This window comes from Cupressus sempervirens, chromosome 5 (genome assembly GCF_028749045.1).
Source record: "Cupressus sempervirens isolate cs-2001-9-10 chromosome 5, ASM2874904v1, whole genome shotgun sequence".
In the NCBI taxonomy this organism is placed as follows: Eukaryota; Viridiplantae; Streptophyta; class Pinopsida; order Cupressales; family Cupressaceae; genus Cupressus; species Cupressus sempervirens.
The window spans coordinates 827,573,133-827,587,522 of NC_143122.1; the positions used below are offsets into that span (position 1 = coordinate 827,573,133).

The following is a 14,390-nucleotide window of genomic DNA, read 5'->3' on the forward strand; positions in this document are numbered from 1 at the left end:
TTGGGATTTGAGCTGTAAATTATTGTTGTGGTATAATAATTTGCTACTTGCTTCTCTTATGTTACCTACTGTGATTGAGAAACTCTTATTTGCTAAGGAATGTTGGTTGGTTGATGAGAATTCATTGTTGCAAGTGTTTGATCTGTATTGGAGGATTTGTGCATGTGGAAGGCTGTCATAATCAGATCTTAATGCTTGTCAATAGACCTACGATCATCCTACAAGGAATTGCGATCATAATTTGATGCTTGCAGTTAATTTTGAATAGGCTGCGATTAATTTGGAAGGACCTGCGTACAAGATTAATGACCTATGATGTAATGTTCCCATTACAAAATAAATAATAAATTAAACTTTTGTAAGGGGCTGATTGATTTAATGTGTCTCGGACCCATTTTTATTTTTGTCTTCAAAGTTTGTGTCACTGTCAGCTATCTTTGTACACCCTCAGAAAGGTTTCTGGACGGGTATTTAAGCATGGCTTGTAGGAAGTCTGTAGGTATGCTTTGGAATATATTTCTCTGTACTGTGAACTCCTGTTTAGAGTTCTTTGTTGTTTGCCATTTGGAAGTGAAAGATCTTCTCTATTTGGCTTATTGTGGTTTGGTGGGATTCAACCCTCACCCTATTCCGTCATTGCATGTATTAGTCTGCTCGGATCTGGCAAGTTGGAGCACCATCATATTGTGAATAACTATTGGTTCGATCTACTCTTTGTTTTGTGCACTTCCATTTTTGAGTCTATTATTTTGTGGATTCCATCAACATTTGGCATTTGTATAAACAACATTGTCTTTCTGTCCCCAACTGTATGTTTTTCCATACTATTCATTCTTCGCTCATCCATCCATCCATGTTGTTCTTGACCTCCTTGTCTGACTTGGGCATTCGAATCGTCCATTTGAATCATCGTACAACCTGTTATAAACACCGTACGGCTTGGCAATCCTCCATAGTACAACTAACTAGTCTGCACCATACGGCCAGTGACTGTCCACGTACGACCACTTCATCTCCATATGCTGTCATATGGTCAATAAGAAAACTCTGTACAGTCCTAGATACAACACCATATAGCCTCATAGAGTCTTTGGACCTAATCGTACATCTTGTTTACCCATCCTGTTACAGTTTTCATCTATTCGGGGATTAAATGTAACCGAGAACATTGCAGTGGTATTAGAGTGCTTTGGTCCTGCCAGCTTGTGGACAATGAATGAGAGTTTATAGCCGGAAGAGAAGGACACATTCTATTGATCGAATGGCTGACCAACGAGAACTGACCGCTACCGAACTTGTGGCACTACTAAGGGAACTTGCCAGTAATCAGGTATAGATCACTGATACGCAGCAACTCATGGAAGAAACTCTCAAGAAGTTGGTAGAGAACAAAATATCTGGAGAACAAAATGGTTACAACATGGACTCGATGTTAGGTAAATCAAATCCTTAGCCAATACGCTCTCGACCTTTCATGCCAACTTTTCCACCATGGACGAAGGCACAATACGGAGAGAGACAACCAACCTTCGAATAGATGAGTGAAGACTAGAAGAATGTTAACCTTGAAGAAAATATATCCTACAAAGATTACACGGATCTGAGAATGAGATATTCGGAAGGCGAAAACAGAGGATATTTTAATGATGATCTTAGAAGAAAGTTGAGTAAGGTAAATCTATCTCCATTTGATGGATCCAGTTCCATATCTGCACAAGTGTGGATAATGAAAGCTAATACCTACTTCCATTTGAATCCTATACCAGAAAAAGAAGCAATCAAATTTGCCACGCTACACTAGGAGTTGCACACGAATGGTAGCACCACAGCACCGTCACATTAGGGCATGATCAAATAAATACTTATGTGGAATTCATGGAGAGATTGATAGAACAATTTGATGGTAAAGATCCAGAGCTCAATTTCAAAGATTTGGCACAACTGAGACAAACTGGATCGGTCAATCAGTTCATTGCAGAATTTCAGAGACTCTCTATTTTGGTCATGGACATTTATAAAAGAAGACGGGTAGTGCTCTTCATGGATGAACTGATAGAACCTCTAAAAGGTTGGGTAAAGGGGTTCAATCCTGCGACCCTATCGGAAGCAATCAATAAAGCACGGAGTATGGCATTGTCATCGGTATCATCCTCTCGAAGTTACATCCTAAACTGCCAATGTTTTCGAGGGACAAACCGCCACCCAAGAAGCCAACATTGGATGAAGCCACCAGACAAGAACTCCAAAGAAAGAAATTGTGTTTCAATTGCAAGGGAGCCTGGCCACCGATGCCTTGGAAAGGGGAAGATCCATTATATTGAGGTTGTGTCCAATGATGAGGATGAATAGGAAGAAATGTCGGACAAAGATGACCAACCCCACAATGACACCAACCTTAGTTTAAACCGTACGGAGAGAATTGTTGCTTTGGTACAATGCGGAGGAACCATTGCCTTGGCTGGTAGCCCGAGGAGCATAGTTTTTCATCTACGGGGTACCCTTCAAGGACAAAGGGTTACAATGATGTTGGATAGTGGAGCTACTCTAAATTTCATAAACTCATCCTTGGCAAAACGAAGAAGTCTACCTACGAAGGCACACACAGGCTTTCAGGTCAAGGTTGCTGGAGGGACTTTCTACCCTACACGCACCTTGTTCCTCAGCTGAGTATCACAATGGCGAATCACACGGTGACTAAGGACTTCTTCATAGTGGACCTGGCCGACATGGATGTTATTCTTGGCATATAGTGGATGGAGACCCTAGATGAATACACTCAGAGTTTCAAACAGATGGACTTCACTTCTATGGTTGATGGAAAGAAGGTTGTCCTCTGAGGAATGGCAAATGAAGGTTCAAAGGAAGTTTTTGAGCATTGGATGGATTCAATCTTTCAGCACGATGATGTTGTGTGGGCTGCGCATTGTCTTATCTCAACGAAACCTATAAAGGGGTGTCGAACACCTCCACAGGATGATGAACTTTAGTATATTTTAAGTAGACATGATAAAGTTTTCATGGATATTCCTCCTAGCATACCACCTCATCAAAGGTTTGAACACACTATCGAGTTGGAATCAGGGGCAAAGCTGGTCATAACCACACTGTACTACCATCCCAAGAAATTCAAAGATGAGATTGAAAGGACAATTTAGGAATTGCTAAAGAAAGGATGGATCTGTCTCAGTTCTAGCCCATTTGTGTCATCTATGGTCTTGGTCAAAAAGGATGGGACGATACACATCTGTGGAGAATACCGTGTGTTGAATAAATTTAAAAAAAAAAAAGATATCCCATTCCAAGGATAGATGAGGTGTTGGATGAATTGCATGGCGTTGTCTATTTTTCAAAAATAGATCTCCGTTCTAGATACCATCAGATCTGCATGAGGGAGGAAGATGTGGAGAAAACGGCTTTCCATTTTCACTATGGACATTATGAGTTTTTGGTCATGAGATTCGGATTGACCAATGCACCTGCTACATTTCAATCATGCATGAACTGCATTTTCAACAAGCAATTGTGTAAGTATTTATTGGTATCTTTTGATGATCTTCTTATTTATAGCAAGACATGGGAGGAGCACCTGAAGCATCTAAATGAAGTTCTAAGTATCATGGAGGAACAATCCTTGTTCGCCAAGCAGTCCAAATGTGAATTTGGTATGACAAAAATATTGTACTTGGGGTATGTTGTCAGTAAATACGAAGTTCAAGTGCATCAGGAGAAGATTCAAGGTATTCTTGACTGGCCTCGCCCAAAATCACTCACGGATTTGCAAGGATTCTTCGAACTGTGCAGTTACTATAGGAGGTTCATTAAAGGATTCTTAGCTCAGCGCACCTTTAATGGATCTGACAAAGAAGGGGTCATCCAGTGGAGCGAAAAGGCACAACTCACCTTTGATAAGATGAAAGAGGCCATGAGCACTTGTCCCATATTTGCACTACCTGATTTCACTCGACTATTCATTTTGGAGTGCGACGCGTCTAGGGAAGGCATTGGAGCAGTGTTGATGCAAGATAGACACCCCATCTCTTATGAGAGCAAGAAGCTTACGCCAGCAAAACACCTATATTTCATCTATGACAAAGAAATGTTGGCCATTGTACATGCTCTAACCAAGTTCCGACAGTATCTGGTAGGTGCCAAATTTGTCATCCGTACGGATCACAACAGTCTGAGATATTTTTTGGAGCAACAGGACTTGAATGAACGGCAACAAAAATGGGTAAGAAAAGTTCAAGCTTTTGATTTTGACAGAGTATGTGAAAGGGAAGAACAATGTAGTTGCAAATGCCTTGTCCAGGAAACCCACCATCTCTACTCACTAGACTAGATTTCAGCTGACTGGAAGGCACATCTGTTAGTGGAATATTCCAAGAATACATTTTCCTGTGAAATAATGGATGGCCACACTCACAATGATTGGTACAGAGTGGTCAATGACATCATCTACTATAAAGACCGAATATACCTTGTGCCAGAATCCAAATTGAAGCAGAAAATTTTGAAGGAAGTACACAACTCACCTCTGGCTAGAAACTTAGATTTCCTCAAAACTTACAGAAGTCTTCGGGAGAGGCTTTCATATAAAGGACTTAAAGTGGAGGTGTTGTAATATGTAAGAGAGTGTACAATCTGCCAACAGAACAAGTCCGAACATACTCTTCCTACTAGGCTGCTACAACCTTTTCCAATTCCCGAGCGTAATTGGGAGAGTATATCAATGGACTTCATAACAGGTCTTCCCAAGGTGAATGGGAAGGATTGTATCTTCGTGGTGGTTGATAGATTGACAAGTATGCACATTTCTTCGCCATCCCTTCAGACCTTCAAGCTATATAAGTAGCTGATCTATTTTTAAGAGAAGTCTTTCATCTGCATGGGTTACCCTGAAACATTGTCAGTGATCGGGATGTATGATTCGTCAATATCTTCTGGACAGAACTATTTCGAATGGCAAGGATAGAATTATCGTGAAGTATGAGTTACCACCCGCAAACGGATGGACAAACCGAGATTGTGAGCAAATGGCTTGAAGGCTACTTTCGGAACTACGTCTCGACACAACAACGAGCATGGGTAAAATGGATCCATGTGGGAGAATATTGCTACAATACCACATATCACATGTCTATTGGGATGGCACCATTCAAAGCTCTGTACGGGTACGAACTCCTCTCCTTCATCAACACAGTTCTGGGTGATAGTCGCACTCCAAGGGCGAGGGACTAGCTTTAGGAAGGATAGGACATACTGAGGTGCTTGAAAGAAAACCTATAGTGGGCACAAAATCAACAGAAGATGTATGCCGACAGCCACCGGATAGAGAGGAGTTTCGAAGTAGGGGATTTGGTCTATCTCCGGCTCCAGCCATACTGATAGTCGTCTATCTCCGGCTCCAGCCATACTGATAGTCTTCATTAAAGGGAGCAGGAAAGGAAAAATTGAAGCCACAATTTTATGGTCCCTATCGCGTGGTCTGCCGCATTGGTGAAGTAGCATACAAACTAGAACTTCTGGAGGGGAGCCACATTTATAATGTCTCCCATGTTTCTTGCCTCAAGAGAGCCACAGGGCAAAACGTCACGATTGTCACCGACCTTCTGCCACTCAATGAAGAAGGAAAGCTCATTTTGGAACCTGCCGAGATCCTCGAAGTACATGAGAAGACCCTATGGAACCACACTGTGAAGGAATACTTGGTATGTTGGTGACACCTACCATTGGATGGCGCAAAGTGGGAAGGTGAGCACATTCTCTAGCACCCTGCATTGCACTTGCTTGAGGACAAGAAAACTTTGGGATGGGAGGACTATAATGTTCCCGTTATAAAATGAATAATAAATTAAACTTTTGTAACGGTCTGATTGATTTAATGTGTCTCGGACCCATTTTATTTTTGACTTCGAAGTTTGTGTCACTGGCGGCTATCATTATACAACCTCAGAAGGGTTTCCCGACGGGTATTTAAGCACAGCTTGTAGGAAGTTTGTAGGTATGCTTTGGAATATATTTCTCTGTACTGTGAACTCCTGTTTAGAGTTCTCTGTTGTTCGCCATTTCAGAAGTGAAAGATCTTCCCTATTTGGCTTATTGCAGTTTCGTTGGGATTCAACCCTCACCCTATTCTGTTGTTGCATGTATTACTCTACTCGGATTTGGCAAGTCGGGGCACCATCATATTATGAATAACTATTGGTTCGATCTACTCTTTGTTCTGTGAACTTCTATTTTCGAGTCTCTATTATTTTGTGGATTCCATCAACATTCTGCGTTTTTATGAACAATATTGTGTTTCCATCCCCAATTGTGTGTTTATCCGTACTACTCATTCCTCGCCCATCCATCCATCAATGTTGTTCTTCACCTCCTTGTACGACTTGGGCATTCGAATCTTCCATTTGAATCATCATACGGCCTATTATAATCATTGTATGGCCTGTTATAAACACCATATGGCCTGGCAATCCTCCACTATATAGCTAACTAGTCTGCATCGTACGGCTACTGACTGTCCATGTACAACCACTTCATCTCCATATGGTGTCGTATGGTCAGTAAGAAAACTCTTTATAGTGCCAGATACAACACCATACAACCTCACAAAGTCTTTGGACCTAACCGTAAATCATCTTGTTTACCCATCCTATTACAATTTTCGTTTATTTGGGGATTAAACGTAGCCAGGAACATTACATATGACCCATCAATTTGAGCCTGAGATTGCAATTCAGGCGGACATCAATCATCAAAAGCCTTGCATTTCAACGTAGAAAGGCGTACAAAAACTTTATGAAAGCCCATGTCTGAAATACAGGGCCTGTAATATAATTTTGGAGACCAGCGGTTAAAGTTTGGATGGTCTAATTGTGATATCGTGGCTGCTATAGGTTGTTATCAGGTTCCATTTCATATCAAATTGGTCATTGTAACTGTATTTCATAGGTAGCATTCATAGTAGTACGGAAGGCAGTTGTACAAAGCATTAAGATGGCAGGACATAGAAGGGAGATGGTAGTTGGTAGTCAAATTGAAGCTGGCAAGGGAGAGATGCTATTGGGAAAAATAAAAAAAACAATGTGTGCCATGGATTTCTGAGTGGTTTTGAAGGTGCTAATTTAGTCTTGGCTGCAGGGGCCTAACCCCTTGACCCCACCGAGTACCACAACAAGAAGCACACTTGGGGCACTGTGCTTAGACCCCACAAGGGGTGCTGCCCCAAGATCCCCCTTTTTACTTTTGTACTACACTATGACTTTGAGTTTCTCCAATACAAGTCAATACCTACACTTTTGTCATTGGTCTTCATGGATATTACTTATGTATACTTGTAGTCTAGAAGATGAATTTTTCTTTTCTAAGGGGATGACATAGGTGGCAATTATGCCATGAATAGTTAATTAGACTTTTGTTAGTTAATAAATCGTTGTTCCCAAGAGGTGTCAGTTGGTGATAGTTGGAGAATTAACTAACCATGTCGAGTCTATTTCTATGGAATCAAGAACAAGTGAGGGTGTGGTTAAAATTAGAACTATTATGCTTATGCTTTAAAGTTTAATGTAAGAATCTGGCACAACCAATTAAATAATATTCTGCCATTCGAAAGAGTCGTGTGTTTGTTTTCGTATTAGTTTTCATATTGTTCCTTTGTTATTTGGTAGAACTTGTTGTATGACATTAGTATGTGGTTACAGTGATAATATCACTTCCATATACAGGACATAACAAAGATTGCCTTTTTCCACACCAAAAAATACATTTGAATTCCATATGAATATCCCATACTCTAAAACACCCTTGGAAGAATATCTCGAAATGCTTGCAACGATCATTTTGATTCTTGGGGTATGAAACAAAATCATCTTCGTAAACAACCATAATTTCATTTATGAGACTTGCAAAAGTGACCTACATTGCTCTTTGAAATGTAGCCCGAGCATTCCTCAAATTGAATAGCATCCAAACATAAACAAATGTTCCCCATGACATTATGAAGGTTGTCTTATGTTGCTCAAATTCCTTGACCTCGTCCTAATTGCAATCCAAGAAACCATCCATCATAGACAATAGCCTAGGCCCTAGACCTTGTTACATGCTTACTATTTAAGAAAAAAACTGAAGGATGCTATTTTATCTTAATATCTATGCAATTCACTATTTTGGCCATTCTTAAGGATTTTACAAAATTTCTTCCAATTATGATAATGCATACAAGCATATGTGAAGTTAAGTGCATTTGTCAGAGATAAAATTTGGGGATTTTTCTCTTTCAATATTTATTAGAATCAGGGTATTAATATTTGTGGTATGGAGATATCCTACTTTCATGGATCATAGTGTTTTGGTTCAAGAGGATAGACTACATAATATTTCATAGAATATTATTTTGAAATGATGCTATCTTTCATTTTGTATATTCTTTCTCTTAAAATTAATTGTTTGACTATTTTTTTCAAAATGAAAATATCATATATATATATATATATATATATATATATATATATATATATATATATATATATATATATATATATATATATATATATATATATATCTGTGTGTGTGTGTGTGTATTTTAGAATGGAGTGGGATAAGTTTTACTCTATAATGATGATTACTTTTCTTAAAATAATTTTAAAAAGATCCTTATACAGAAAAAAAAAAAATTTCAAAATTAAGATATCTAACTACCTCTGGGAGGACATCATAACAAATATCTCTACATGACTGTAACGTGCAACTATCTTCACAGTGAGTAACATGTACTAAGCAGGCCACAAGCATGCCAACTGCTAGTCCAATTATAACCTGTGTCCAAGAAACAATATACAAGGTATTAAATATATATTTACCAACTTCCAGAATATAAAAATGAAAACTGCTCATGTATTGTCAAATTAAATTGACTCTTATAACCTGGATTTCAAGGTTCACTATTCAAAGTGTCTTCACTTAATGCCTTTTCTAATACAAGATCTATATCTTTCTATAAGGTAAAAATCTACCAGCTTAGACATCCATAATGGTACTAAAAGCAATTTTAAAACATGTAATCCTAATGTTTATAATTTATGATCTTACATACAAGTGATAAATGTGCACAATCAGTCAAATACTCAAAGCTAGTGACATGAAACTAGTAGATAGGTTGACCACTAGAGAAATGTTCAGATCTGATAAAAAATAGTATTGTTATTTGACTATTCTTATTAGTAACCATACTCAAGAGGATATGAGACAATGATTTCTGTAAATTATAGATAAGTCACCAAATATATCTGTCTATCCACACAAAAAATTGCTTTCTTTCTTTCTTGCAAAAATAAGAAATAGAAGAAACCAAAAAAAAATTGTAAGATGAATTTCCTTCAGACTTCTTAACGTGAGCTTTATGCTACTACAACATGCAGAATCAAATACTTAGCATTCTAGATGAAACACCAAATCTCCAAATCTCTCTTGAATAAGAATGCTTATATGCTAAACAATGTATATGGATTGTCCCCAACATTATCAAATAAATTAATTTAATAAATTTGTACATGTGGCCCCAAAATCGAAGTTATTATCTCTGGGGCCCATTTTTATTTTATTGGTCATAGTGTGTTGGTCGTGTTGGCACTTTTTGTAATCCTTCGGAAAGTTTCTTGAAGCCATATAAGTAAGTGATTTGGATTTTATTTGTAAATTGTGAATTCTAAATGGAGTTTTGTTGTCTACGATTTTGGAGGTGAAAGATCCTCCCTATTTGGTATTTGCAATTTCAGTGGGAGTAACTCCTCACCCTATTCTACTATGTTCTCAAGATTATTGTATTCTGAAGTGCTATCATGATTATTGAATATATTTCTTGGTGTATGTGCAAACTTTCCTTTGCATTGAATAATGATTTTATTTGGCAATCTTATACGATGGGCATAAAAAGTTAATTTCCTTTGTAATATTTTGAATGGGACCATACAAAACCATACAGTGAGTGTCAAGGCTTAATAAAGTTCAAGGATGCCTCATACATCCACCCTTGTGACCAAACAACTTAACCAAGCAATCCCTACGATCCAATTCTAGACGCGACCAAAGAAGGAAGTGTGCAAGTCATGCTACCATGGGGAAGCTCTGAGTGTATTCATCAAGAGTCTCCATCCATTTTATTCAAGTGGATGTAATTCTCCTTTGAAGTGCATGGCCAAAAAGGTAGTGCTAAGGGGAATAGCCAATAGCAACCCGAAGGAAATCTCAGCACAATGAATGGAGGCAATCTTCAGACTTGATGATGTTGTTTGGGCAATATATTGCTTGATCCCTATAGAATCAATACAAAGGCAACAAACTTACAACCAGGATGATGAGATTCAATTAGTGTTGCATAAGAATAACATGGTCTTCTTCGACATCCCACCAAGCATAACTCCACACCATGGCTTTGAGCACACCAAAGGGATGGAGGAAGAAGCCAAGCATGTAATCACCACACCCTGCCTCCATCCTAAGATGTTAAAGAATGAGATAGAGAAAACAATCCAAGAGCTCCTCAACAAGGGATGGACCGGGCCCAATTCTAGCCCCTTTGTGTCGTCAATAGTATTAGAAAAGAAAAAGGATGGATCCCTTTGAATGTGCGTGGACTACCGTGCGCTGAAAAAAATGATCATCAAAAATAGCTACCCCATCACCAAGTTCTATTGGGCAAATTATATGTCATCTATTTTTTCAATATTTTTCCAAAATAGATCTTTGATTGGGCTGCCATAAAATCCATATGGGGGAGCAAGACATAAGGAAGACAACCTTCTATTGTCATTCTAGATACTATGAGTTGTTGGTCAGGTCACTTGGGTTGACCAATGCTTTATTCATTGTCCAATCTTGCATGAACTGTATCTTCTAAAAGAAAATGTGCAAGTTCATGTTGGTGAACTTCGATGACATACTCATCTACAACAAGACGTGGAAGGAGCATCAAAGACATTAGGATGAAGTGTTGGGCATTAGGACTCACAATCATCGTTTTCCAAGAGGTCCAAATGTGAGTTTGAAATGATGGAGATATTATACTTAGGACACACCATCAATGCCTAAGGGGTTCAAGCACACCAAGAGAAGATCCAAGGCATTTTTTATCTATGTGGATTCTTTGCACTATGCAGTTATTATAAAAGGTTTATGAAGGGATTTTTACAGCTTAGTGTACCAAAGAAAAATCTCATGAAGAAGCGGTCTTTCCATGGGGATGAGCAGGCACCACACAACTTCAACAAGCAAAAGGAAGTCATAAGTACTACCAAACTTCACCTAGCCCTTCATCTCAGAGTGTGATGCATCGAGAAAAGGCATTGAGGCAGTGTTAATGCTGCATGGTCACCCCGTTGCATTCAAGAGTTTGAAGCTCTTAGGAGTAGAGCGACTATGCTTCATCTATGATAAGCAGACACTCACCATCATGCACACACTGACAAAGTTTTGAAAATACCTCATCGGAGAAAAGTTTGTCCTGCAAACAGACTACAATAGCCAGAAATATTTCTTAAAGTAGAGGGATTTGAACAATCAACAACAAAAGTGCGTGAGAAAAATCCAAGCATTTGATTTGATGTGAAGTGTGTGAGGCAAAAACAATGTGGTAATTGATGCTTTGTCAAGAAGACCTAATAGATACTCGTTGTCCTAGATTTGAGTAGATTAGAAGGCACATTTGTTGGTTGAATCTTCCAAGAACACATTCACCTACCAACTGATGGATGGTCAATTGCAGGATAACAAATACAAGGTGGTTGACGACATCATTTACTACAAAGGAAGAATATATTAGGTACCCGAGTCCAAGATTAAGAGTAGGATTCTATAAGAAATGCATGACACCCTTGGTTGGACACTCAGGACACCTGAAGACATCCATGCAAATCTAGGAAAGGTTTTCATCAAAGGACTTAAGAATGACGTACTATAGCATTTGCAAGAATGTTCCACTTGCCAATAAAACAAAGTCGAGCACACCTTACTTGCTAGTGCGCTTCAGCCACTGCTAATCCCTGACCAGAATTAGGATAGACTCTACATGGAATTCATTACCAGGCTTTCCAAAGTGCAATGAAAGGATTGCATCTTTTTCATGGTAGATCATTTGACCAAGTATACCCATTTCTTTGTGGTCTTCTCTAAATTCCAAGCAGCTCAAGTGGCCAAGTTGTTCTTGTGTGAGGTATTTCACTTGCATGGTCTTCTACAAAACATAGTGAGTGACAAGGATAGCCATTTATTTAGCATCTTTTGGATGGAGTTATTTTGATTGGCTGAAACAAAGTTGTGGCCATGCACAAGCTATTACCCGCAAATAGATGGAAAGATGAAGATTGTGAACAAATGGCTAGAGTTATCTCAGGAATTATGTTTCAACATAGAAAAAGGCATGGATTCGTTGGTTACATTTGGGTGAACATTGTTACAACACCAACTACCACATGTCAATAAGTATGACACCCTTCAAAGTATTGTATGGCTTTGAACCTTCATCATTTGTGAATCTTGTGTCGGGTGATAATCACGCGCCAAGGGCTAAAGATTGGCTATACGAGAGTTTGTATATTCTAAGATCTCTCAAGGATAGCTCATTGAGCTCCAAAGAAGCAAAAAATGTATGCCAACTGACACTGGATTAAGCGGAGCTTCGAGGTTGGCAATTTGGTATACCTCGAGCATCAACTATACAAATAGTCCTCCCTAAAGACATGTGGTAAGGAGAAGTTCAAGGCGTGCTTCTATGGACCCTAAAAGTGGGTCAGGGGTGGAAAAAGTTTCCTACAAATTGGAACTTCCTGATGGAAGTCAAATTGACAATGTTTTACACATTTTGTGCCTTAAGAAGGTTGTTGGGCAACATGTTACAGTGTTGAAGGAATTGCCACCAATTAACGAAGAGTGGAAACTGATTTTGGAGTTGGCTGAGATCATTGACATCAGAGAGAAGTTGAGGACGTGCACATACAAGGAAATCCTTGTGCGTTGGAAGGATATGTCAATCGATGACAAAAAACTTGAACAAAAAAAAGATTCAGTTATCTTTTCCCACTAAATCTACCTTCACAAGTGATTTCCAAGTCTCTAATGCGGATCTTAGTCCTTCAAAGCATTCACTTCCAAAAAGAAATGCTGCAGCTGTAGAACAATGCTTGAGAGATGAATGAATGATCATCAAATGACTTTAGGCAACCTTTATTGGTCAAGTTTTAGGGTTTAGAAGGCTCAAATTAGGGTTTAGTCTCCTTTTAATTTTAAAAACTAAAAAAATGCAACGTGGGGCCCATTTTTAGGCACACACATCCCCAAATTCTTTTGGACCCCTTCGGATTCCACCCAGATTAACAAAGGGAATCCTGATTCCTAGTCGATTCTGCACTACTATAAAGATTTATTTACATAGTTATATTGTTGTTGTTAGTTATTAACATCTATGTATATAATACAATTTTGAAAATCCATGTGTGTCCCTTCACCATCCCCAAGGATGAGAGACCTTGAACTATTGTCAACAAAATGATTCCATTTCCATTTCCATTATCCTCAAAATGCCATGGAACACAGAAAATTAAAGTTGACCAAGATGAATAACCTAAAACATTTTGATTAATACAAGGAATTTCTGTCCTAATGCCCAGCATTATTGCTGGCACTACTATAAACTGAAAAGGTATTTGAAGACTGTAAAAACCCTTACTTGCCTTTAATGAATTTGTTGGTTTGAAAATGAGAAATGTTTCTCTTGTTTCCAATTTTGTCAGGATATACTTTTGTGTATTTGTTTTTATCATAGTTCCAAGAATCACGGCGATTCATGCGATTCATGCAATTTGGCGATTCGATTCAAGCCAAACGATTTTTTGTGAATCGGTGAATCGAATCAGCGATAAAGGGTTTATGAAATAAGTTACTAACTAAATTTCAAGGGTTTTTTAAATTTTCCGATTCATGGCCGATTCGATTCCGATTCATGGCCGATTCACGATTTGATTCGGCCTTGCCGATTCCGATCCGATTCCGATTCTTGTTACTTTGGTTTTTATACAAATAGATACATAAGGGAAACAAGAAATAACTTGGCCAAGAAAACACTACTTTCAGAATTTCCAAAATTACATATGCTAATTAGAAAAGTCTGAATATTGAATTGCTTCCACTAAATACAATTTTAGAATAAAATGAGAACATGCTATATTTGCCAATGTCAACCAACAAATTAGCTGCCACCCCTTCTCGACAAAGAAAATGCTCATTTGATTTCAAACGGAGACCTTAGGTAATGAAATGCGGACCCATTAATGTAAATCGGAGGCTTGAATAATGGCCATTTGCAGCTAACATGACCCTCCAAAATGAAATGCAGGGCTTCT

The 14,390-nt window shown here is 38.5% G+C and overlaps 1 protein-coding gene across 1 annotated transcript in view; it reads right to left on the bottom strand.

The window, feature by feature from the left end:
* Window positions 1–14,390, bottom strand: part of LOC149558431 (uric acid-xanthine permease-like) — a 312,658-nt gene that overhangs the window by 89,172 nt on the left and 209,096 nt on the right. Inside the window, exon 9 of the mRNA XM_089832678.1 lies at window positions 8,698–8,814. Within this exon, the coding sequence (XP_089688804.1) occupies window positions 8,698–8,814 (117 nt within the window). The remainder of the gene's footprint in view (window positions 1–8,697; window positions 8,815–14,390) is intronic.